We start from the raw sequence: 24,861 nt of genomic DNA, 5'->3' as shown, positions 1-24,861 counted from the left end.
ATCCGTGTCTGCCTCCTCTCCACCAGCTTCAGCTGGGCCACACGTCTTGTAAACAACAATTTTTTGGGAAATAGGTTGAATGAGTTAGAGCTTTTGAAAGTTTTTTGGTGATTTGGTGAGTCGTGCTGAAGTGTCGGACGAGCTAACTGCTCTCATGGTACGCTGATCCGCCACGTCCAAAACACGAGGCCTGAGGAGCCGAGAGGGGCCGGCGTGGCCCGAGTTCCTGTCGGAGCGTGGAGCGGCTGCCCCTGGGTGTGCCTGTCCACACGCAGTGTGCCCGCTCCGTGTTGAGGGCGCCAGCCTGGAATCTGACATCGTGGTTCTGGCCTCCTGTCCTAGGACTCGCGTCTTCCAGCCTCAGGGTCGCCTGTTCATTTGCCTCCACTCCTTGGAGGACGTCTGTCCAAATGTGTCTCTTTTTGGAGACTTGAACGAGTATCTGAGCATGAGGTGACCGGCTCTGACCGCCAGGGTCCCGTGTCCTTCCTGCCATACTTGGGCGTGCCGGGTCTCACCCTGGTCACCCCTGCCCCGAGGACACAGAGAGCACCCCAACCTGGCTGGCGTCGTCCGGTGTTTCCCTCCCCCAGTCATGGTGTTTCCAGTAACCCTCACTTCAGAGAGCAGACGGTCTCGTGTACAAGACACCCCACTCTGGGGGCCTCAGTGCCACCACCAGGGGAGTAAAGAGAAGCAACTGTCGGGTGGTGGCTTCCGTCCCTGCGCCCAGGGTCTTTCTTCTGTGACTTTAGTTCCTCGTGCGGTTCCCAGTTCAGAAGGCTGCCTGGTTTCTGACCGAGCGATGTGGGGCGTCTGCTCGCTTGTGGGAGACGCCCTCACGGCCCGAGTCTGGCTGTGGGGCCGCGGGCGGCTCCTGGGCATCTCTGAGCTCCTTTCCTCGCCTGTGCAGTGGGCAGGGGGGTTGGCGTGAGTGGAGCCGGGGCTGGTGGCCCAGCTCGAGTGAGGGCTCCGGTCTCCTGGGGCAGGAGGGGCCCCAACACGCTGGCACTTCTTTCCAGGAGGAACAAGAGGCAGCTCGGCGCCGGCAGCAGCGGGACAGCAAGAGCAACACGACCACGCCCACCAAGGTGCCCGAGAGCAAGGTGGCCGTGCCCGCGGACACCCCCGTGGTGAGCGCTGCCCGTGCCCCGGCCGGCGGTGGGACGGTCCTGTGGGGGGGCCTGCCCATCCACGAGGGCGATGCTGGGTGCGCGTCAGGCAGCCCGGTGTGGGTTTCCCCGCCTGGTCCTGGGTACGAGACACGTACCCTCCTTGCGTCACCGTCCTGGAGCCTGTGTCTCGGGCTCTGCACTAACGAGAGCCTTTGCTCCTGCCGCGGCGCCCCCTCCGTCCGCTAGGATTCTGGTGCTGAGGAGGAGAAGGCAGGGGCGACCACCGTCAAAAAGCCGTCCCCGTCCAAAGCGCGGAAGAAGAAGCTGAACAAGAAGGGCCGGAAGATGGCCGGCCGGAAGCGCGGGCGTCCCAAGAAGACGAGCACTGCGAACCCCGAGCGCAAGCCCAAGAAGACCCAGACTGCACTGGACCTCCTGCACGCCCAGACCGTGTCGCAGGCGGCGTCGCCCTCTCCGCAGGGTGAGCAGCTGGGCCCCTCGGAGCCACCTCCCCTGCAGCCGCACCCCGTGCTGCTCTCAGCCGCGCCGTCCGCTGTGCTGGCAGCTCCCTGTCCCCGCTCTGCCTGGCGCGGCGTTTGGGGCCCTTGGGCATCTCCCCACTGCCCCTCTCCTGCCCTTAGCCTGGCCCGCTGGCTCAGGGCAGCGAAAGGGCAGTGGCCGCTGTTGCAGCGTCCCCTGCTGTGCAGGTCGGTACCTGAGTTCCAGTCCTCCTGAGGGTGGGACGGCCTAGGGCTGGGGGCGCAGTGGCGTTTGCCCGGGCTTCGCCGCGCCCCGACAGTCCACTGTCCTGGTTGGGGCTTTCCTAGCGCGTCCTGCCGGCCGAGGCTCTGATGGTGTGAAAGCCACGGCAGAAACGACACTGCCCACAGGGGTTTCTAGATTCCGAGGGGAATTGTCTCGGCTTCGAGAAGTGCCGAGGTGGGGTATCTGATGATGTCTTTAGACTCTAGGAACTGTATTGAGTCTTATCTTTAAAAAAGCGGGTAAAGTTCCATGAAACCGTCTTCTGGGATTTTCTGGGAGTGCCGGTCAGTTGTTGACACGTGCGTGCCGCTGTCTCCCCGCAGATGCGTACAAGTCACCTCACAGCCCGTTCTATCAGCTACCTCCCAGCGTGCAGCGGCACCCCCCGGACCAGCTGCTGCTAGCCCCCACCCCGCCCGCACTGCAGAAGCTGCTAGGTGAGCTGGCTCGGGGGGCGGGGCTGCGGCTCTGCTTCTCTAACAGCCCCCGTGAGACCCCCGCCACCCGGGCGACCGCACTAGTCATGAGTGCTCAGGGTCAGGAGGGCTGTGTGGTCGTCTGAGGCTGCGGTTCTGCCCCCAGGGAGACTGGGGGAGCTCTTGGCATTGAGTGAGTGGGGCCAGCGATGCTGCCACTCACAGCACCCAGGACGGCCCCTCAGAGAAAGACGTGGCCTCAGTGTCGCCGTGTGGGGGAAAGGGCCTGTCAGGGGCGAGCTTGGTGCTGCCAGGGAGCAGGGCCCTGTCTTGCTTAGCCGAGCCTGTGCTCACGTTGCTGGGCTAGATCCAGATGTCTCTCATCGCTTTAAAAACGGGATGAAGGGAAGCCCTTTCAAATGCTGGGAGCTGTCACTTTCCGCAAGTTGGCATCAATAACGTATGTTTACTCAGAAAACTTGGCAGGTGTGGGATCTGAAACCTACATGGTTTGGGGAGAAGGGAGACGCCGGGTGGTGACGGCAGGGGCTGCGAGGGGCCCATGGGAGGGTCCTCCTGCTGAGGGCCCTGTGGAGGCGCTGAGGCAGCGTGGGCACCAGAGGCCCCAGCAGGATGACAGTGGCAAAACAGACACGTTTAAGCAGCATCTGAGGACGTGCTAAGCGAGCTCCCGATGAAATCAGAGCCCCCCCGTTGTCTCTAAGTCGCCACCCTCCCCCTTCCTTCTGGCCTCCATTGGGTCATTTCTGCGTTACAACCCATCCTTGGCTGTCCCCTAGAATCCTTCAAGATTCAGTACCTGCAGTTTTTGGCGTACACAAAGACTCCTCAGTACAAGGCCAACCTGCAGCAGCTGCTGGACCAGGAGAAGGTGAGCCCCCGCCTGCGGCGCCTTCGCGAATTCCAGGTGCTCTCTGGAAGGGGCCAGAAGGGGCGCACCTGAGGGGGCTCCCGTGTCCGCCCCCTGCCGGGCACCAATGGCCCCTGGCTCACGGGGAAGATTTCTCGCTCCTACCACGTGGCCGCTCAGTGGGAAGTACGAGGCTCCGTGGGTCCTTGTAAATTAGTAATTCAGAGAGCTGCTTGTGCGTACAGCCTTCCGACAGAGGAGGAGAGCCGCTGGTCTCTCTAGTGGGCGTGTGCACTGCCCTGTCCGGGTCTAGAGAGGTGTCAGGTCCTCCCCTCACTGGGCAACAACCTTCCTCAGCAGTGAGGGGCTGAGAGGCCGGCCTTCTGGACCAGAGCGTGTCGTGTTGAGTGTCCCTCCTTTGAGAGTGTTTGAGGGAAGGGACGGGGCGGGAGGCGGCGGGGTCCCGCGGTCACCAGCCCGTCCCCTGCAGGAGAAGAATGCTCGGTTGCTGGGTGCCGCACAGCAGCTGTTCGGCCACTGCCAGGCCCAGAAAGAGGAGATCAAGAGGCTCTTCCAGCAGAAACTGGACGAGGTAGAGGCTCCCCGTCTGAGCAGAGGACCCCAAGTGTAGGATTGGGGGCGGGCGGAGGTGCAGTCCAGCACAGCTGAGATCCAGAAGGCCCATTTCCTCATCGGGCACTCCTGACCTTGAAAGAGTCTTCATAACGGAGTGGCCTGGAACCTGGGCTCTAGTCAGAGGGCTGCTCTCCGTTCAGCCCGAGTGGGATAGACGCGGCCCATGTCTTAGGGGTCATCCTAAGCCGCCATCGCGGTCCCATCTGGGTATCAGTAAGCCAGCCCCCTCCCCTTCCCACCACGGAAACCCCCAGTCCTGGGTCTCCTCAGCCTGCCTTCGCCCGTGCCCCTGCGCTCTCCGTGGAAGCCCACCTTTGTGTCATGTGTCCCCAGTTGGGAGTGAAGGCGCTGACCTACAACGACCTGATTCAAGCGCAGAAGGAGATCTCGGCTCACAACCAGCAGCTGAGGGAGCAGACGGAGCAGCTGGAGAAGGACAACAGGGAGCTGCGGAGCCAGAGCCTGCAGCTGGTGCGTGCCCCGTCTGGACAGGGCCGGGGAGAGGGTGGGGCAGTTCCAGAATATTCCAGAGCCTGCAGCTGGTGCGTGCCCAGCCTGGACAGGGCCGGGGAGGGGGTGGGGCAGTTCCAGAATATTCCAGAGCCTGCAGCTGGTGCGTGCCCAGCCTGGACAGGGCCGGGGAGAGGGTGGGGCAGTTCCAGAATATTCCAGAGCATGCAGGACTCTTGGGCCCCAGACCGGGTGGAGAGCCTGGTATCCCTCGGTTGGTGGGCCTGAACCCTGTTGCCCTGATAGGTGTCCCGAGACAGAGATGACCTGAGGTGCCTGCCAGGCCCTAGCCGTCCTGCTTAGTCTGCAGAGGGAGGTTCCTCTGTGCTCCTTCGTTCTCAGAACACTGGTGGCTCGCAGGGCACGTTAGAGCTGCCAGGACTGCCACTGGTTTCTCAGACTCTGGTCAGGGGAGCGTAGAATTCCCTGACCTTCTCACCAGACGGGCCTCTTCAGGCGTCCTGGGCTTTCCGGTCCTTCCGCCCCCAGTGCTGGGCCCCTCAGTGAGCCCCGGGGCCGGTGTACAGGCCACGCAGCCTCACTCCCCTGGGGCCATGGGCACACTGCGACGGGTAGGCAGGAGCCTCACTTCTAACGGGGCTTCCTTGTTCCATCCTACGGGCGTCCTCACCCTGATCCCTGCCAGGCATTCCCTACTGGGGATCCCCAGTCTCCTCCCTGGGCTGCCTCCTCAGCCTGGCCTTCCAGAAATGGGTTCCGTGCTCCCAGAACACAGGCCTTTGGGGACAGCTGCCCAGACACCCTGCCTGTCTCTTCCCGCAGAGCCCAGTGCAGGGATGGGAAGCAGACCCCTCTGCCAGGCAGCCCAGGGGGCCATCCCATCCTCCCCACTGCCATGCACGCTCGGGGGTGGGGGCTGGCCTGGCCGGCTCACGGCCACGATTCCCTGTCCCCACAGCTGAAGGCTCGGTGTGAGGAGCTGAAGCTGGACTGGGCCACGCTGTCCCTGGAGAGCCTGTTGAAGGAGAAGCAGGCCCTGAAGAGCCAGATTTCCGAGAAGCAGCGGCACTGCCTGGAGCTCCAGGTGGGGCCGGGGCCAGGGCCAGCGGCGTGGGGGTGGGGGGCGGGGCTGGGGCCGGGTGCAGGCGCCGGGGGGTGGGCCGGGTGCTGTGGGCCTCTCCGGGCTTCGAGCAGGGTGTCAGGAACGTGGTCAGTGCCGTCGGCAGACCGCCGAAGCCGTCCTCCTCCCGAGGCAGGGTGTTGGTTCCGGGTGTTGTGGTGACAATAGCCAGGACGTCCCCGTCGTCAGCCCAGAAAGGGGAGTGATGAGCACAGTGGGCGGGGTGCCCTGCTCGCTCCCAGGGCGACTCGGGCTCCAGTCCGAACCTGGGTCTCGCTGACGGCCGCCTGGTGAACTGTTTCTGCAGCAGTCACCGCCGAAGAGATCCGTGTTCACGTGAAAGACAAACTAGCTTGTGCTCAACCTGCTAAGGGGGGGACGTTTGTGGAGGGCAGCCAGAAGGAAGTGCGGGAACAAGGGAAAGCACGGCCTCTGGGTCTGTTCCTCTCGAGGCTTTTCCGACAGCTGCCTCACCGGGGGTGCAGCTTTCAGTAGGAAAAGTGAGCAGCACACGTGCTGCGTGGTTGCTGACTAAAGCTGCTTGTGAAGGCTGGGGCTCCACTGCCTTTGCCTCTGCCCAGTGCAGCTTCGTGACTTACGTGGGTTCCCGGTCGCCGGAACCTTGTGGTTCTTACGCAAAGGACTTATTACAAAACAACTCTGCGGTGGATTCCTCTGTACTGACGGCTCATTTTAAGGATGTTTTCTTAAAGACCTACCCCCCAAAGCAGATCTGTGGGAGGTTTGAGGTCCCACATGATCTGCTGCCGAGCTGCTCCCGAGGGGCTGTGGCCCAGGTGTGTCCCGCCCGCTGAGCTAGCAGCGTGTGTCCTAACAGAGGGTCGCTGACCTCGCGACTAGAGCCGGGCCTTGTCCACAGACGGGCCTGCAGAGAAGTCTCCGAAAGGGAATATATCTGAGTTCCAACTCTCCTATATAATAAAGAAATGATGCATGTTCATCATAGGGGGAAAAACCTAACAAAATGGATAAACCAAAAGGAAAAAACCCCCATATCCCAACCTCCCAAAAGGAAACACTGTTCCAGGGATTCCCAGTGGTTTGTGCTTAGATCTGCCTTAGCAGAAACAGGACCACCGCGTCCTGCTGTTCCTCGCTCTCTGGGGGACCTCTTTCGTGTCAGTGAACACACATCTGCAGAGCCGTGATGCTCACACACTTTTGTCCATTTGACCCAGAGCTTCCCACCCCGCGTTTGGACGGGTGGCTGCTCTGGCGTCTCCGTCACACACAAAGCCGGTCCGTGTCGTCACAGCCCGCTCCGGCAGGGCGTCCTTTGTGCTTTCCCGGGATGGTCCGTTCCGTGGGCGCTGGGTGGGGCTGGGTCCTTGGCGGGTGTGGGTGTGCCTCGCCAAGCGGTGGGCCTGATGCCCTGCTCTGTCTTCAAGATCAGCATCGTGGAGCTCGAGAAGAGCCAGCGGCAGCAGGAGCTCCTGCAGCTCAAGTCCTGTGTACCGCCCGACGATGGCCTGGCCGTGCCCCTGCGTGGGAAAGGCGCCCTGGGCCGGGAGCTGGAGGCAGACCCCGGCCGGCTGCACCTTGAGCTGGACTGCTCCAAGTTTTCCCTGCCCCACTTCAGCAGCATGAGCCCGGAACTCTCCATGAACGGCCACGTGGCCAGCTACGAGCTCTGCAGTGCGCTGAGCCGGCCCTCGTCCAAGCAGAACACCCCCCAGTACCTGGCCTCCCCCCTGGACCAGGAGGTCGTGCCCTGCACCCCCAGCCACGGCGGCCGGCCGCGGCTCGAGAAGCTGTCCGGCCTGGCCTTGCCCGACTACACCAGGCTCTCCCCGGCCAAGCTGGTACTGAGGCGCCACCTGAGCCAGGACCCCGCGGCCGCCGGCAAGGCTGCCGCCAGCGAGCTGCACCTTCGGTGAGCACGTGGGCCCAAGGCTCTGCCCCTGGTGCTCGCTGGCCCCCTTGGGCGCCCTTGGGCCACCGGGGGGTCTTTTGAGCGGGAGCTGAGCAGTTTGGAAGAGACTGAGGGGGTCTGCGAGGCCTGGGCTGCCAGCCCATAGAGCCGTGGCCGTGGGGCTCCCCGGAGAGTGACCGAGGGACGCATCTCGTTCCAGTGCTGAGCACGCAAAGGAGAACGGCCTTCCCTACCAGAGCCCCAGCATCGCCAACGGCATCAAGCTGAGCCCTCAGGACCCTCGGCCCTCGTCCCCCGCGGCGTTGCAGATGGCAGGAGAGAAGGGCGTGGAGAAGGTGGGCGGGGTCTCCTTCCTCAGGGCTCTGGAGCTAGGCTGTTAGGAGAGGTCTCCAGGGAGGGCCGAGTCAGACCTAAGGAGGACGTGGGGCGCACGTGGGGAGGAGCCATCGGTCAGGACGGGTGGGAGGCCATGCCAGGTGGAGGGCTCGTGCTCTGTCATGTCCCCGCCAGCGGTCTCCTCACTGTGCTCGGGACGGGGCTAGGACGGTGGTGTGATAGCAAAGCCCCCTATGGGAGGCGGTCGCCTCTCAGGACAGAGAGGGGAGGGCAGTTTTATTTGTGTGTGTAAGGCGGCAGTTCGAGAAATATCAGGAAGGTGAGTGTGTGAGGACCTGGTGGTTGGATGGATGTTGGGGTGCCGGGCGGGGGGGCCCTGGAAGGTCAGGAGGAGCATTTGGGGTGAGGAGACTGTGTAGCTGCAGAGGGCCCTGGTCCTCAGGCAGCAGGGCTGCGGTGTCCTTTGGGTGGCGCTCGTGGTCCGCAGGAGCAAGCCAGTCTGCCGGTGTGTCGCAGGGTCTGAAGGAGCGCACCTACGCCAGCAGCGGGGAGGCCATCACCAGCCTGCCTGTCAGCATCCCGCTCAGCACCGTGCAGCCGAGCAAGCTGCCCGTCAGCATCCCTCTGGCCAGCGTGGTGCTGCCCAGCCGCGCCGAGAAAGTGGTGAGTGGACGCTGTGTGGGAAGGTGCCGGCCACCTGTTCTCCAGCCGGCACAGGCCCCCTGGCTCCGGGAGGGTGGTGTTCCCAGAGCATCAGGCGCAAAGGGGAGTTTTGTCTTGTTTTCTCCCCACGAGACCTAGTTCCTTTTTGTTAAATTGTGTGCTGTTAAATTTCTAGCGTACCACAAAGCTCCAAGAAAAATAGAACGTCCAGGATCCAGGTTTAATTACAGTAACATTTTGCAATTTTTATCTCAGATCTCTCTGTCTAAAAGGTGGTATGTGCGGGTGGAGAGGGGATAAAACTTCAGGATTTGGTAGAAGCTTGGAACCATCTCCCTTCCTTCTAGGCCACGTTTGCATCCTCTTACCTCACACGGTGGTCACGTAAACCCCAGAATCTTGTATAATGCAGAGTTTTCTTTATTTTTGTTGAGATATAATTCACATACAAGTCACCTATCTAAAGTGTACAGTTTAGCAGCATTCAGTACATTTACAGAGTTATGCAACCATCACCATAATCAATTCCAGAACATTCTCATCACCTCAAAAAGAAGCCCCAGCCGCATCAACAGTCACCCCTCATCCCCTCCCCCAGCCCCTGACAACCACGAACCCACTTTCTGTCTGTGGATGTGCCTGTTCTGGACATTTCACACCAATGGGATCACACACTGTGTGTCTTTCTGTGTCTGGTTTTCTCACCGAGCATCATGTGGTCAAGGTCCATCCACGGTGTGGCTGTGTCGGGGCTTTACTCCTTTTCATGGCTGCGTCATGTTCCAGTGTGTGGGTGGACACACTGTGTGGATCCATTCATCCATCGATGGGCATTTGGGTTGTTCCCCCTTTTTGCTGTTAGGAATCATGCTGCTGTGAACACGTGTGTGCAGGTTTTGTGTGGACGAGTGTTTTCACCTCATTCCCCCTAGGAGTGGAATGCTGGGTCAGGTCGTAACTGCAGCCCCTCACCGCTCTCCCTGCCCCCTCCATCCCTAGCCTCATTGCCCATCAGCCAGGGCGATCGTGTAGAGCCCAAGTCAGACATCTGTCCCTTACCTTGTCTGCCCACTGTGCTCACACCCTGAGCAGGTCACTTTCCTTTCTGCACGCTGGCTCTCACACACCTGCCATTCTTCCCACCTCAGGCCCACTGCGTGTCCTGTGGCTTGTGCCCAGGACCCCCTCCCTGACCTTCACTCGCCGCCTGGCTCAGCTGATGGCGTGCGCTTTCTCTCCACAGAGAAGTACCCCCAGCCCTGTGCCACAGACCCGAGAGTCCGCGTGCACACTTGAGAAGCAGACGGGCACTAATGCCCACGGTGCTGGAAGCAGTGCAGCCGGCAGCAGAAGCCTCTCTCTGGCTCCCGCGGGTAAGAGCCTGCCCCTGCTCCATTAGCTCCTCTGCCGTGGGATGGCTTCTGAGACCCAGCCGCTGGCCCGGCCCAGGGCCCGTCCTCTTCATCCTCTGCTGCTGCTCTCTGAAGGGCCGGGATGCCGGGCTGGGCTCAGAGCCCCCAGCTCCTCTGCCCTGGGGTCTGAGCTGAGTCAGGGGGTCGTCTCGGCAGCATGGTGAGCCTTGGGGGTCGGGGGCTCTAGTCCGGGCCCTCGGCGCATCTTGTGGCGCTGTGGCTGGGGCGTCCTGACGTGGGTGTGCTCCGTCTGGCTGTAGCTCGGCCGGGAAGCGTGCTCCTGCCCACCAGCTGGTAGTGTCCTTGTCAAGCTGCTGTGGGCCTTTGGGCTGCCCGGTGTGTAGCTGGGGTCAGGGTCTCCTTCAGAGAGCTCTGCTTCTTGACACGTCCGTGCGTGTCGGCACAGGGCCCAGCAGATCTTCTGTGCAGGGCCTGGTGGAGCAGACGCTCGGGCTCTGCTGCCCTCGGGGTCTCTGTGGCGGCTGTTGACGCTGGTGTGAGGGCGCCAGCGACAGTCTGCGGATGGGTGGGTGTGTGCCAGTAAACCGTTTCTAGCCACAGTGGTGGGCCAAACCGCCACACACCACACACCTCCAAGGCCCTGCCTGGCTCCCCGGTGCCCGTCTCTGGGCGCTGCGGGCTCGCTCTGACAAAGACGGCAGGTCCGCGGGTGCTGAGCTTCCTCGCCAGCTGCACAGGGGCAGCGCCGTCCTCGGCCAGCCTGGGGTCTTCTCCTGGGACGGACTCCCCTGAGAAACCTGCATCCCCCTGCAGGCTTCTCCTACGCTGGCTCGGTGGCCATCAGCGGGGCCCTGGCGGGCAGCCCGGCCCCACTCGCTCCTGGAGTCGAGCCCCCTGCCTTCGACGAGTCCTCCAGCTCCGGGAGCCTCTTCGCCACCATGGGGTCCCGCAGCTCCACCCCGCAGCACCCCCTGCTGCTGGCGCAGCCCCGGAACCCCGGCTCGGCCTCGCCCGCCCACCAGCTCTGCACCAGTCCCCGGCTCGGTGGAGCCACCCAGGGCCTGCTCCCCGACGCCAGCAAAGGGGACCTTCCCTCCGAGGCCGGCTTCTCTGATCCGGAGAGCGAAGCCAAGAGGAGGATCATCTTCACCATCTCAGCCGGCGCCGGCAGCTCCAAGCAGTCGCCTTCCAGCAAGCACAGCCCGCTCCCCTCAGGCACCCGCGGGGACAGCGGCCAGGGCCACGGGCAGGACAGCCGCAAGCGGGGCCGGAGGAAGCGGGCGTCGGCCGGGACCCCCAGCCTCAGCTCGGGTGTGTCCCCCAAGCGCCGGGCCCTGCCGTCCGTGGCCGGCCTCTTCACGCAGTCGTCAGGGTCCCCCCTGAACCTCAACTCCATGGTAGGTCTAGGAGCGGCGGGGGGGCAGGAGAGGAGCAGGCAGCCCCCCCACCCCAGCCCAGACAGGCAGGCACCCCCTGTCCCAGCTCACTGGGATGGGCGGGTGCCCTGGGAGCGTCGTCAGGAGGCCGCCCCGTGCAGGCCTTCTGACTGGACAGCGGGGCAGGCCCTGCCGTCCCCAGCGGTCCATGGCCTGGGGGTGGTCTGGGGTGGGGGCCTCCGAGCAGGCCCTTGGGTGTCGGTGCTTTGGGCGCCTGCTGACGGGGTGCTGTCTGTGCTGACCCGCAGGTTAACAACATCAACCAGCCCTTGGAAATCACGGCCATCTCGTCCCCTGAGAGCTCCCTGAAGAGCTCGCCTGTTCCTTACCAGGACAATGACCAGCCGCCTGTGCTTAAGAAGGAGAAGCCCCTGAGCCAGACCAACGGGGCCCACTACTCCCCGCTGACCTCGGACGAGGAGCAGGGCTCCGAGGACGAGCCCAGCAGCGCCAGGCGAGTGGGGGCTCCGTCCACGGGTGGGGTGTCCACGGGGAGGGCTCCCCTCTTGGTTGGGCTGACCCTCCCGGGCAGGGCACAGGAGAGGCAGCTCCACCTGCCCTGAGGGTGGGTGCGGGGGTCCTGACCCGCTGCCTGCAGTCCGTCGGGGGTGTCCTCCAGCAGACAGACCACTTCCCGACACCGTTCACCTTCGCTCCATAAGAGGCCCTCGTGAAGGGCCGGGGCCTGTGGAGGTGTGCTGTCCAGTTGGAGCCCCGGCCCCTGAGCCTGTGGTGCCCCAGGGGGGCACGAGTCATGGGGTCACCATGGTGGCTCCCGTCCCTGCTGCACACGTGTCACTGGTTAGAAGAGGCGAGGGCAGGGCGGTCGACTCGGCGAGAGAGAGCTCAAGAAAGTGGAGTTTTCAGTTCTTATCAGCGCTTCACACCCGGTTTATTTGCTTCTGAAGGATTTTTTAAAAATAACAACTTTATTAGATCTAATTCACATACTACACCACCCGTTTACAGTGTGCAATTCAGTGGTTTTGGTATATTCACAGGGTTGTGCAAACATCCCCACTATCTGTCTCCAGAACTTTCTCATCTTCCCAAACTGAGACTCTGTCCCCATGAAACACTGACTCCCCCTTCCCTCCCCCAGCCCCTGGCCCCCATGGTCTACTTTCTTTTTTTTTTTAATTTTTAATTTTTTTGTGTGTGAGGAAGATCAGCCCTGTGTTAACACCTGCTAATCGTCCTCTTTTTTTTTTTTTTTTTTTTGCTGAGGAGGACTGGCTCTGGGCTAACATCCGTGCCCATTTTCCTCTACTTTATATGGGACGCCGCCACAGCATGGCCTGACAAGTGGTGCGTCAGTGTGTGCCCGGGATCCAAACCGGTGAACCCCAGGCCGCCGCAGCAGAGCGCACGCACTTAACTGCTTGCGTCACCGGGCCGGCCCCCCCACCATCTACTTTCTGTCTCTGTGGATGTGACTCCTCTAGGGGCCTCCTGTGAGGGGATCACACAGTGTCTGTCCTTCTGTGTTTGGCTCATGTCACTGAGTGTCATGTCTTCAGGGTCCATCCACGTTGGAGCAGGTGTCAGAATCTCCTTCCTTTTCAAGGCTGAGTAATATTCCCTCGTCTGGATGGACCACGTTGTGTTTATCCATTCATGTGTCGATGGACATGCCTTTTGGCTATTGCGCTGCTACAAACATTCATGTACGTGGTGGTGGTTGAAAACGTGTTTTCATTTCTCTAGTGCCTAGTAGTGGGATTGCTGGGTGCGTGGAGGTTTTGTGTGTAACTGAGGACCCGCCAGAGCGGTCTCTGCAGCAGCCGCCCCATGTCACACCTCACAGGCTGTGCTGTTTCTCCACCTCCTCGCCAACACCGGTTGATTTCTGGTTTTGTTTTTAGTATAATCGCCATTCTTATGGGTGTGGAGTAGGTGTGTCATGGTTTTGTCTGGCGACGTTGAGCATCTTCTCGTGTGCCGGCTGGCTGTTTGTCCTCTCTGGAAATGTGTCTGTGCGGGTCCTCGGCCCGCTCTTTACAGGGTTGTCTTGGTTGTTGCTGTTAAGTCATAAGCATTCTTTGTGTGGTCTAGACACAGCCCTGTATCCGTTCACGATCCGTGGACGTCTTCCTCTGTGCTCTGGGTGTCTTCTCGCTTTCTCGCTGATCTCCTTTGAAGCACAGAACTGTTCAGTGTGACAAAGCCCGTTGGGTGGCTTGTGCCCTGGTGTCTGTGTGACTTCATGTTGTCCCTCTGCCACACGTAAATTGTGTTTGATAAAGTCTTGCACCTGGGTGCTCTTCCTTTGTGTTGGGAATGCCCAACTCCGCAGTTTCCAAATTCTTTCGGGAGTTCTCCTGGGTCTCTGGAGATCATAGAGTTCTTTGCGATATACCACAAAAATATTGACACACAAACACACGCCATGTTATAAGTTGGGGCTGCTGTGAATACCAGCTTGCTGCTCTCTGTTGCGGGTGGGCATACTACAGAGACCTCTAGATAACGCAGTAGCCGGCACCCGCGGCTTGAGGAGGAGCCGGAGAGAGGAGCTAGACAGAGCGAGTTCTGTCTGGGCCCGTGGTGTCCGCATTCCTGTTCCTCCACCGTGGCTTAGCTCTCAGCCCTGTCCCCACCCACGGACGGCGTCGTGCCAGTGCTGGAGCTTTGCCCGGCGGTCACGGGTCCTCCTCTGAGGGGGGCAGAGGGCAAGCAGGCTGTGTATCCACCCACTTTCCTGTGCCTCTTCCTGGCCTTCCTGGGCAATTTTGTGTAGGCATACAGCTCTTTCACGTGCACGTGGATTTCAGACATTCATCATGGGTTTTTTTCCTTGACAGAATTGAGAGAAAAATTGCCACAATCTCCTTAGAAAGCAAATCTCCTCCGAAAACATTGGAAAATGGTGAGTAACAGCGCTCCCCCTCACATGACTCCCAGGGGCAAGGTGACAACCCCAGGGCGAGGCCTTCACACCTGGGATCGGCTGCACTGCCTGGCCTGGGAGGGAACCACACTGGGCTTCTAGAATTGTCTCTGGGTGATGTTGTGTGCCGCCCAGGAGGGCAGTGGGAACTGGGACAGGCTGGTCTTGGTGCTGCGTGTGCCATGTCCTCGGTGGCCCAGGTGGCAGTCCTGTCTCCTTCCTGGTTGGACTCGGGCCAGAGTCTGGTTTCCGGTGTCGGCCCGCCTCCCTCCTGCAGAAGCCCCCTCTGCCTTCAGCTTCCCCTCTGGCCCCACCTCACCACACCCAGGGTCACCCATCCTCCCGAAAGAGGCGCTTGTGCACCTAAACACGCTTCTCTCAGGTAGAAAGGCGTCATTCTGAGCCGGTGGTGGTCTGCTCCTATGTGGCTTCCTCCTGGACCCCCTTGGAGACCCCACCCGACTCAGCCCCTGGGAGACGCTCAGGCCTCACAGCCTCTGCCTCTCCTCGCCAGGTTGTAGCCTGGTGGGAAGGAAGCTGACGCCCGCCAGCGAGCCGGTCAACAGCAGCAAGTGGAAGTCCACCTTCTCGCCCATCTCCGACCTTGGCCTGGCCAAGTCCGCCGACAGCCCGCTGCAGGCCGGCTCTGCTCTGAGCCAGAACTCCCTGTTCGCGTTCCGGCCCGCCCTGGAGGAGCCCGGCTCGGCCGACGCCAAGCTGGCTGCCCACCCCAGGAAAAGCTTTCCCGGCGCCCTGTCAGGGGCCGGCGGGCTGAGCCCGAGCAGCAACCCTCCCAATGGCTTCGCCTTCAGCGGGGGCCTGGCCGCCGACCTCAGTTTACACAGCTTCAGTGATGGTGCTTCTCTCTCCCACAAGGTCCCCGAGGCGGCCGGCCTGGGTGCCCCCCTGAGCTTTCCTGCCCCCAGGAGCAAGGAGGGCGGTGCCGTGGAGCCCGGCTCGTTTGTGAACAAGAGGCAGCTGGATGGACTTGGCGGCCCGAAGGGCGAGGGGGGCAAGGGCAGGGATGCGGGCGAGCCAGGCCTGCCCATGTGCGGGCCCTCGGACAAGGCCTTGTTGGCGCACAGCAAGGCGGGGAAGGGCCGGGACCGAGAGCCCGACTCCAAGAACGGCCACAATCTCTTCATTTCTGCCGCCGCCGTGCCTCCGGGGGCCCTCCTCAGCGGTCCAGGCCTCGCCACGGCGGCATCCTCGGCGGGCAGCGCGGCCCCCTCCGCCCAGACGCACCGCCCCTTCCTGGGCACCTTTGCCCCAGGCCCGCAGTTCGCCCTGGGCCCCATGTCCCTGCAGGCCAACCTGGGCTCGTCCGTGCTGCAGTCCTTGTTCAGCTCCGTGCCGGCCGCCGCCGGCCTGGTGCACGTCTCGTCCGCTGCGACCAGACTGACCAACTCGCACGCCATGGGCAGCTTTTCCTCTGGGGTGGCAGGCGGCGCAGTTGGAGGTAGGCAGAGTGCGTCCCTCCCGTCTGACTCTCAGGCCCCCCGGGGCCTGCTCTGGGGACCAGACACCAACAGCACACGTTGCCGACGCCCTCCTGGTTTAACCACGACTACCTTGCAGGTTCCCTTCCAGAGCCCCCTAGGGGGCGAGAGGCTGTGCCCGCCTGTCCCCTTGTGTCCTTTGCTCCCGCCACCTCGTTCTTTTCCACGAAACGCAGCCGTGCCTGTCGTGTGGGCAGAGCACGCTCGTGTGAGTCGGCCTGTGTCAGGCTCTCTGGGTGTGGTGGCGTCCCTCGCACCTTCAGGGGAGGTGGTGCCAGGGCCAGGGCTCTCCTTCCTCCCCGTGGAGGTCACCTGTAGGCCGGACACAGCACGGGCTCTGGGGCGGCCGGAGGGGCTGGCGCTGGGGCAGCTCGGTGGCCACGTGTGCCTGCGCACGGTGGCTCTGGCTCGGGGTGGGGAGGAGCCCCAGGGCTGGGCTGGCCGGGCGCGGCGGGGTGAGGCCCTGGAGCCCCTGCAGGTGAGTCTTCCTGGCCGCCTGCCCCCGCTGCTTGCCGCTTTGCCCCTGCACCTGCGACGCCGCGGAGCTGCCGCTGCCGTCTGCTCCCCCTTTTGCGTGTCTCTCGCTTGACTGGGAATGTCCACCTGTTGAAGCTGGGTTTTTCTCTCCTGTTTGCAGGTGTCTTTAACCATGCGGTGCCTTCCGCCTCCGCTCATCCGTTGGGAGCTGGTTTCGCAGGCAGCGGGGCCGCGTGTCGCAGTGCCACGCTGAGCTTAACCCCGCTGCAGGCGGTGGCCGCCACCCCCACCTCTTCCTTGCAGGCCCTGGCCTCTGTGGAGTCGCGGCCGCCCCCGCCGCCTCCTCCGCCCCTGGGCCGGCCCCCTCCGGGGCCGCCCGCCCTCCCCGCCCCCCGCCCCGCTAACGTCGCCTTGCCTCCTCCCCCCGCGCTGCTCCCGGCTAACTCTGAGCTTCTGCAGAACCTCGCGGCCCTCCCTGCTAACCAAGCTTTCTTACCCGCCTCCTCTGCCGCCTCCCTGCCGCCTGCTAACGCCTCTCTGTCCATCAAGCTCGCCTCCCTCCCGCACAAGGTCTCCCGCCCCTCCTTCACGGTGCACCACCAGCCCCTGCCCGGGCTGGCCCTGGCCCAGGCCGCGCCCGTGCTCCCGCAGGCCAGCTCCACGGGGCCGTCCGCCGTGTGGGTTTCCCTTGGCATGCCGCCTCCGTATGCCGCGCGCCTTGCGGGGGTTAAGCCGCGATAAAGACCTTGCTTAGCTAGCAGTTCGTATTCTGTAAGGTAAGGCTAGAGCCCAACCAGGTGGCCCGTACGAGAACTCAACTGTCCTTCCTTTCGCAGAGTGGACGGGCCCACAGGGCTCCGCGGAGGGCCCGGGGGACCGAGGCGGCCTTGCCTCGGCCGGCGGGTGGAGACAGTCGGTTCTGAGAGGCGCAAGTGAGAAAGCTCAGGGAGGCTGGGAGACGGGGGCGGTGGCTGTGTGCCCAGGCCTCAGGGTGACCTGAGCGTGCCGCCGTGGAGCCCGGGAGGGGAGTGGCAGGCCCTCGATTCCCGGCTTTCACACAAGGTTGTCACGGCTCCTCCCTCCCGGGAGCCAGCAGACCAGGCAGCCCTGCGGGGAGGAGGCCGGGGGAGATGGACGCGGCTGGCAGCCTGGCCCATCCAGCCCATCTCGGGCTTGCCACCACCCTCAGGCTTTGTCTGTGCAGCAGCCAGGGACCCCGGCAGCCCGGTGTGGGTCCATGGGGTGGCTCAGCATCCCAGCCGTGCCGCCTGTCCGCCATGGGGCGTCTCAGCCTGTTACTTGAACGTGCCTCATGGGGCTTTAGGAAAATTCAGTGTGTTTAAGGTCACCGGTATGTATCGGGCCTTCAAAAGGTGGTTGTTGAGGCCATCCCGGTGGTGTAGTGGTTGAGTTCGTGTGCTCCGCTTCAGCGGCCCAAGGTTCACAGGTTCGGATCCTGGGTGCGGACATACGTATTGCTTATCAAGCCATGCTGTGGTGGCATCCCATATAAAGGAGAGGAAGCTGGGCACGGATGTCAGCCCAGGGCTGATCTTTCTCAGCAAAAAGGGAAGGATTAGCAACGGATGTTAGCTCAGGGCTGATCTTCCTCAGCAAAAAAAAAACATGCTTGTCCGTCAGGCTCCTTAGCTAGAGGTCCCTGCCTGCAGCCCTGGGAGCTGATGGGTAACGGGTGGGTGTGGCACTGGCCGGAGGAAGGGCTCCCGGACCAGCAGGCAGTGCCTTGTGGTTGTGGCCACAGCACAGCTCCTCCGGCCTCCAGGGAACGGGGCCCGGGCATCTGGGGCCGGCAGTTCGGAGTCAGCAGAGAGCGCGGAGGAAGGGCCCGACTTTGAGGACGGGACGAGGAAGGCGGCTGTGAGGCCTTCAGGGAGCACCCCGTCCGCTCCTCCTCGGGCTCGAGACGGCATTAGAGAGCCGGGCCCCTGGTGCAGCTGGCTGGCCACTGCTGGTGCTGCCTCAGTGTGCCCCGGAGCACGGGGCCGGGACTCGAGGAACAGAAGTGGGTGTTAATTGGGTGTCAAGGGCCAGGTACAGGGTCTGCCGTGTGTTGAAGTTGAAACAGTCATGAGGCCACTGGACTCTGATGGTCCCCCAGTCAGGGTGTGGATCAGCGGACAGCCTTATTTGAGGTCTGGGAGTGGCCCATGCCTCCGTGTTGGAAAAACCCAGAAGGTGGGGCAGCTTTAGTGCGCGGCAGCCTCACGTTGTCAGAGAAGGCATCGTGCGGCCGGGACCAGCTTGAAGGAGTCAGAGTTGTGCATGTGGAAGCATCTGGGCGTCAGGCCCCCCATGCTGGCCTACGTTGGACAGCTGCCTTTTGTCCTTCTGTCCTCGGCCCGTCACAGGCGGTCTCCTTGGGCTGGACTGCGTCAGCCTTGCTTCTGGGGTGTGCAGGCCTGTCAGCGGGGCTGCCCACAGGCCCACCGTGAGCAGTGCCCGGCGTGTAGTGACCAGGGAGGGTCTCAGATCCAGGGTTCCTGGGAGGGGGGAGGCCAGGAGCCAGCACCCCATGCATTTCGGGCAGGGCCTTGGGATGGGGACCTCCTGCCTCTGACTGGACAAGGGGCATGGCACCGAGGTCCCTGCCAGGAGTGGCGGGGCCACAGCCCTGCAACCACCATGTTCTGTCCATCTGTCCGTCCGTCCGTCTGTAGCAGGCTTTGGTTCCCTGGGCTTCTCCAGATGCAATGCTAACGCTATCCTGCCTCTCTCCCACGCGGTCTCCGCAGGTAACTAGGATTTCTACCTCAACCTCGAGACCTATGCAAGGATGGGGTGGCCGCGGTGCCGGGAGCACGGACAGAGGACAGAAGACGAAGTTCTACTGTGAATCAGCGCTGCGCAGACCTGCGGGAGACGCTGGGCCTGGCTCCAGCTCGTACTGTTGATAGTTTTAGATAAAGTATTTATCGTTTTTTAAAAAGTATAAACAATTTTGACTTATTTTATTCCACCGAAGTCGTAAAGGCAACCTATTGAGAAATGTAAATACTATATATGAGAGGATCTATATAAAGACATCTTCCCGAAGGACTGGCCCGCTGCGGAGACGCCGACTGCCGGTCCCGGTGCTAGCCCGTCGCCAGGCCCGCCCTCCATGTTCTCTTGGTGCTGACTCGAGGTTGACCAACGCCAAGTCCAGTCCTTGACGCGCCCGCCTTTATCCCTGCGCTCTTCCTATACCAAAGGCCGCCGTCTCCAGGCCATGCGCCAGCCCTCTGCAAAGGCCTGACCCCCAAGGGCGCCCTGCCCATCACTGTGAACGGCTCCGACCAGACTGTTAGCCCTGCAGGCCGGGAGCGGTGCCTCTGGCATAGGAAGGGCCTGGCGGGCGGACGGGCCTGGCGGCAGGTGAGGCCCTCCTGATCCTCCTCAGCGCCTGTGGTGGTGGAGCCGCGAGGAGGGGACCCGTTGTGAGTGGTGCTCGCGAGGCGGGTCTGGAACCTGACTCGGACGGCATGGTGCGCCGGCTGCTCTAACAAGTGCATTACTCTTGTACGTCCTTGCTCGTCCCGGGCTCCCGCCTCGGTCCACCGGAGCGCAGTCAGCTCGTGGTGCGCCAGCCGGTGACATGGGGCAGGTCAGTCATGGGTGCCTGGTGTGTCTGTACAGAAAAGAGTCACGGTGACGAGTGACAGTATTTTATAGAGATGTGATGAAAATTTATAAATTTCATAGACTTGACTTCATTTATTTTTAGATTGTATGATGCACAGTAAACTAAAAAAAAGAAAAGTGAGGGGGGAAAACCTTTTTATTTATTCAAGTGCACACAAGTGGCATTGGCCCAGGGCTGGCCCACAGCCCCTCGCCCCTGCCCGAGGCCCTTTGGTCAGTCCGTGCAGCCGCTCTGTCTCCACTGGCCCTCTGACCCCTCGGCTGGGGTGAACTTGCCCCAACACTGGAGCAGTCTCGATGGTGCTTGTGAACGAATGCGCTGGGGACAGGGGACCAGGGCAAAGGCTCCACAGGCAAACAGGAGAGCTGTTCTGGGTGCTTTTAGAGGTTGTCAGCAGGGTTGTTGGGCCCCTGCAGCACAGTGATCTGTGACTGTGCAAGGTCCCCCAGTTGAGCATTGTTGTCTGTGTGCCACCCTGAGAGGGCGTGTCCAGGAGCCCTTGGTCCCCTGAAAGGGCCAACATCGGCCAAAGGTCCTAGCTGGGTTCCAGACCCCAAGAAGGGCACTCCAGCAAGGGCTGGGTGAGTGTGGTCAGAGCCCCATCCTCAGGTGCTTGCCCCCCTGAGGTGGCACTGCCAGGGAAGGGGCAGAACTCGTCTCTCTCCAAGGTGGGGCTCTGTGTAGGGGCTTAACTTGTTGCTAGAGGAAAAGTCTGGAGGTCCCGCCCTCCCCAGCCCAGCCAGCCCAGCCCGCCCCTCCAGATGTGGACGCTGGGGCTCTGCCTGTCAGGGAGGGTGGGTGTGGTGGCCGAGGCCTGGCTTGCTTCCTCCTCAGCCCTGCGGCCAAGTCTAGAGCTGGCCTTGAGGACGGCCGGGCGGGCAGAGGCGTGTGGAACGCGGGCCAGAAAGGGCGACAGCAGGATGGTTTCCCACCTCCAGAAGCCTCCCAGGGGCAGACCCACCCGTGCTGAGCAGGCCTGGCCGCTGCCTGGAGGCCTGGTTTCCGTGGGCGGGCCCCACTTCCCTGCTTGACTGGGGTAACACCCTGCCCAGAGCAATAGTCGAAGCCGAAAACGGTGCTTGTGACGGGCTCTCGGAGCTGGCCCGTTCTCCTGTAACTGGCCACCCTGGTCCCTTCCCTGGCGGTTGGTGCTCTTGATGCACGAAGGTGCTGTCCCTCACCCCCGTGAGCCCCTTGAACCCCGCGCGCCCAGCCCCCAGGACAGGGCAGCGTTCGCCTGGCCGCTCCAAGAGGGTCCCTTCAGCTGCCCTCTCCACGTGGGGAGCACAGAGCTCCTTGAAAAGCTGCAGAGCTGGCAGGAGCAGCCGCGGCGCGGCCCTGGCCCAGAACCAAGCGCCCCTGCACACACACTGCCACTCGTGCGGGCTCCCCCCAACGCCGCGTCTGCGCACGGGCACCGACGCCCACTGCTGGGGATGCACCGGCCGTGAGCACTCGGGAGTCTCCTCTCTGTGCCCGCCCTCCAGTCTGAGCCCCTAGGCCCTTCTGAGACCAGCCTCCTCGCAGCAAGGCCCCGGCACACGACTCGGGCAGCGGGCTCTGGCCTCTGGGTGGCGCTGGATGGAGCCCTGGTCCTGCTGTGACGGCGGGCACCTTCAGGGAAGCTAGCGGGCTGCAAGGTCGCTTTGCTCAGGAAACCCTAACAACTAGGACCACCCACCATCAGGGGGGTCAGCCTTTCCTCCCTGCTGTGACTCGTGACTTATTTAAGACCCCTACCCCTTTATTTATCCACCTGCTGCAGTAGGAGACGATGTTCGTCCCGCTGCGTCATTCTCATTAGAAGGTCCATCCACACCGGCTCATTTCTCATGTCTCGACCTTGATTTGTAACTCACGTGGGCTTTGCTTTGTTTTCCTGGTAGACTGTTTGGGTTGGGGGTGCTGGCACGGCCTGTCCCTCTCTGGGCTGGTGGCCTGACCCCCTTTTTCTAAGGGAACCCCCTGCACCCTGCATTTCCACCTCGAGATGCTGTAATAAAATATTTGTTTTCACTCGAACCTGGTCTGGTGGCAGCATTTCTTCCTAATCAAGACATGACAAGGTCTTGGAGAACCCAGAGGGCCCCGGGCCGTCCTCGCCGTCCCCAGTGGGGAGGACAGTCACTCCAGCAGAAGCTCCTCGTGCTCCTGAAGACAGCCGCTGTGACCATGACAGACAGATGACGAGCCCCCACCTCGGGGAGGCCCAGCCCCACCTCAAGGGCTTACACCCCACAGGATCAGGCCCACCCAGAACGGCCTCCCTTTTGATTAACTAAAACCAACTGATGAGAGACTTGAACAACATGGGCCAAACCCTTCCTGAGGGCCCGCCTGCACCCAGGGGAGGCCTGGAAAGCAGGGGTGGGTCATGGGTCACCTTATAATTCCATCACACACTCCCTCCGTTCTTACTCAGGGCCCCCTGCCTTTCCTAGCTCTGGTTCCAGGCCTCCCTTGGTTTGAGGAGCCTGGCCCCAGCCTCCCCACCACTTAACCCTCAAGCCTGGACAGGACCTCTGTCCCCACGAGCCTCACTTCCCTCGGGAGCTGGCTTCGACCACCCGGGACCACGAGCCTGTGGACGCATCCCACTGCATTCACCGCACCACCGCCCCATGTGAAAAGAGGTACCTTTATTTGAACAGAACGAGCACGCCGGCCCGAGGCGTCCGGCCAGGGTCTGCCCCGTCAGCAGGTGGAGAATTCACAGTGGCCCAGGAGGCACGGGCCCCCTGCCCTTCACAGCATCGTCTAGCTTTGTACATTCAGCCTGCACAGGGCAGGAGAGCTGTGCCAGCCCCAGGCGCCCGCCAGGCCCTGGATGCACGTGCCCGAGGGGCCAGGCGCAGCTCCTGGGAGTGGACGCTCGTCCCCGGCAGCAGCATGTGGCACCGAGAGGTACTGGGCCAGTCCAGTGGGTCCCGAGGCATGGGGAGGAGGACTTGCTGCCCACCCCCACCAGCCTTGAGATTTTGAAGTCTTTAAGCCTAAACGCCTCCCGCGGCAAATCCAGGTGTGGCCAGGAAACCCGGGGCCCAGCGAGGTGGGGGGGGCCCAGCGAGGTGAGGAGGGCGTGCCCCAGCCTCAGTAGGAAAGCCAAGGAGCCTGAGCCCGGACTCATGCCTGCAGGCCGCTCAGCTGGAACCTGGCCTCCTCCGATATGCCAAACTGCTCCAGGGGGTCCTGTGTGGGCGGGTGGGTGGGGCGGCGTGAGCCCAGGGCCCAGGAGGCCCACACCCCCAGCCCCTCCACCTCCCCCGCACCCTGTGCCCCTCCCGCACCTTGCCGGTCATCTTCTGGATCTCGTTCCTGTAGAAGATGAGGCTCCTCCGCATGAACTCGTAGCTGGGGAAGAAAGCAGCGCGCGCTCACAGGGCCCTGCTCTGCCCCTGCCCGGGGCCCCCACGCCAGCCCGTAGCCCACCTGGCTCGGCGCAGGGCGGCTATCCACTCCTGACACTGCTCCTCGCTGCCGCACTCAAAGTGGTACTTCCGCTCAGGGTCCCCGATGAAGCCTGCAGAGGGAGCGGCCCCCCAGACAACCACAGGCCTCAGCTTCCTGTTGCTGCTGTCCACAGCTGTAGCCTCTCCAGCCCCAGCCTGCACTCACCACTTCCCGCCAGCTGCAGATTGAATTGCATGCCCCCAAAGGACATATCCTAACTCCTGGGACCTACGAATGCCGCTGTATTTGGATAGGTGGTGGTCGCAGATATAATTAGCTAAGGCGAGGCCATACTGGAGTGCGGTGGATTCTAATCCAACAGGACTGGTGTCCTTATAAAAACTGGACATTCAAACATAAACAGGGGAAAAGGCCACAAAAGATGGAGGCAGAGACGGGGTGATGCTCCTACTAGCCAAGGAATGCCAAAATTGCCAGCGACCCCCAGAAACTAAGACAGCATGGGACAGATTCTCCCTTGTAAGAATCCTGCCTGCCGACGACCCGATCTCGGACTTCCGCTCTCCAGAACCGGGAAAAGTGAATTTCTGCTGTTTAAGCCCCCCAGCCTGCGGCACTTCGTTAAGGCAGCCCCCAGAAACTAGCAGAGGCTCCGTCTTCCCCTGCATACTCCACACCCTCTCCAGAGAGCCCAGGAGTAATCCTCCGGGGCCCCCAGCAGTGGACCGGGCACCCCGAGAGGGCACTGGTCCCCAACAAGAGGTGGCGTTCGGGGTGGCAGCTCGGAAGTGGCTGGGACAGGTGTGCCCAGCCTGGGACCCCAGGGGAGGAGCGCAGGGGAGGGGCCCGGCGGACTTTGTTTCTGGGGCGCGGCCGGGCGGAGCTGGGTCTCGGCGGGCCTCGTCCCCGCCCCCCAGCACTCAGTGATGGACACTCACTGATGGAGAAGCCGCTGGGCTCTTCCTGGGCGACTCTGCAGTGCTCCAGCAGCAGGGCTCCGACGGGCTGGGGGCAGACGCGGCGATGGGGGCAAACTGCGGGGAGCCCGACCCCGATCCCTCCCCTCCCCTCCCCAGCTCCCCCCCCTCCCCAGCTCCCCCCCCCCCCGGCGCCCTACCTCGGCCTCATCCGTCCGGAAGTAGAAAAGGAAATTGACCACCAGCTTCACCAGCCGCCGCTTCACCACTGCGGGCACAGGGCGGGCTCGCGCGGACTCGGCGGGCTCGGCGGCCGCCCTCCCCGCCCCGGCCCGCCCGGCCCGCCCGCCCCGGCGCCCCGGCCCGCTCACCGCTGCCCTTCTTGGGGCCCCGCATGCCCAGCTCGGCCGCCAGCTCGGCCGGCTGCCGGGACAGCGCCTGCAGCTCCTTCTCGTTGAAGCGCATGGCGCCGCTGGGACCCAGGACGCGGAGCCCAGGCTGCGCCCTCTCGGCCGCCGTCCCCGCTCGCGCCAGAAAAGTCCCACGGCGCCGTCCCGGAAGCGCTCCCGGAGCTACTGCGTCTGCGCGCCCCCGGGCCGCTTATCCTGTCAATCATCGGTGCGTGGCGCTGACGTCACCCGGGCCGCCGCGGCCGAGCGAAGCCGTCGTGGGCCGCACGGGATAGTGGGTGAGACGCACCGCCGTTATATATAACCATGAAGTAAGCTAGGCCCGCGTGGCAACAGAATAAAGCACCCCCACGACCGCTGGCGCCCTTTAGTGAAGCGAACAGGAGAAGGCAGATGTTGGGCGAGTCGCAGCCCTTCCTCCCGCGATAACTGGCCTCGCGGGAATTAGAGGCGACCCAAAGGTCGTCGAGAGCCTGGTGCGCACGCGCACTTCGGGAACCGGCCCGCACTCTCAGCCC

At 62.8% G+C, this 24,861-nt stretch overlaps 2 protein-coding genes across 6 annotated transcripts in view; one reads left to right on the top strand and one right to left on the bottom strand.

Moving 5' to 3' along the window:
* Positions 1–21,627, top strand: part of DOT1L (DOT1 like histone lysine methyltransferase) — a 72,548-nt gene extending 50,921 nt beyond the window's left edge. For 4 of the 5 annotated variants that reach the window (XM_087425799.1, XM_087425798.1, XM_087425800.1 and 1 more), the window contains 17 exons: positions 1,023–1,133; positions 1,362–1,596; positions 2,204–2,317; positions 3,097–3,188; positions 3,658–3,759; positions 4,137–4,274; positions 5,233–5,358; positions 6,804–7,288; positions 7,488–7,623; positions 8,141–8,287; positions 9,531–9,660; positions 10,474–11,057; positions 11,345–11,550; positions 13,901–13,965; positions 14,501–15,445; positions 16,123–16,738; positions 18,716–21,627. In XM_087425799.1, coding sequence (XP_087281925.1) covers positions 1,023–1,133; positions 1,362–1,596; positions 2,204–2,317; positions 3,097–3,188; positions 3,658–3,759; positions 4,137–4,274; positions 5,233–5,358; positions 6,804–7,288; positions 7,488–7,623; positions 8,141–8,287; positions 9,531–9,660; positions 10,474–11,057; positions 11,345–11,550; positions 13,901–13,965; positions 14,501–15,445; positions 16,123–16,703 — 4,197 coding nt within the window. In that variant the 3' untranslated portion in view covers positions 16,704–16,738; positions 18,716–21,627. The remainder of the gene's footprint in view (positions 1–1,022; positions 1,134–1,361; positions 1,597–2,203; positions 2,318–3,096; positions 3,189–3,657; positions 3,760–4,136; positions 4,275–5,232; positions 5,359–6,803; positions 7,289–7,487; positions 7,624–8,140; positions 8,288–9,530; positions 9,661–10,473; positions 11,058–11,344; positions 11,551–13,900; positions 13,966–14,500; positions 15,446–16,122; positions 16,739–18,715) is intronic. The other variant, XM_087425803.1, reaches the window with a different exon arrangement.
* Positions 21,628–22,381: 754 nt separating this feature from the next.
* PLEKHJ1 (pleckstrin homology domain containing J1) lies at positions 22,382–24,757 on the bottom strand. The gene is made up of 6 exons (XM_087425810.1): positions 24,305–24,757; positions 24,134–24,201; positions 23,955–24,021; positions 23,035–23,125; positions 22,893–22,956; positions 22,382–22,794 (listed from the first exon to the last, which is right to left on the bottom strand). Exons 1-6 carry the CDS (start codon positions 24,396–24,398, stop codon positions 22,729–22,731), a joined length of 450 nt encoding a protein of 149 aa, XP_087281936.1. The 5' UTR covers positions 24,399–24,757; the 3' UTR covers positions 22,382–22,728.
* Between the last annotated feature and the right edge of the window lie 104 nt (positions 24,758–24,861).

This window comes from Ceratotherium simum, chromosome 39 (assembly GCF_057802395.1).
Source record: "Ceratotherium simum simum isolate JZ-2026a chromosome 39, ASM5780239v1, whole genome shotgun sequence".
NCBI lineage: Eukaryota > Metazoa > Chordata > Mammalia > Perissodactyla > Rhinocerotidae > Ceratotherium > Ceratotherium simum.
This window is presented reverse-complemented; position numbering and strand designations above follow the sequence as displayed.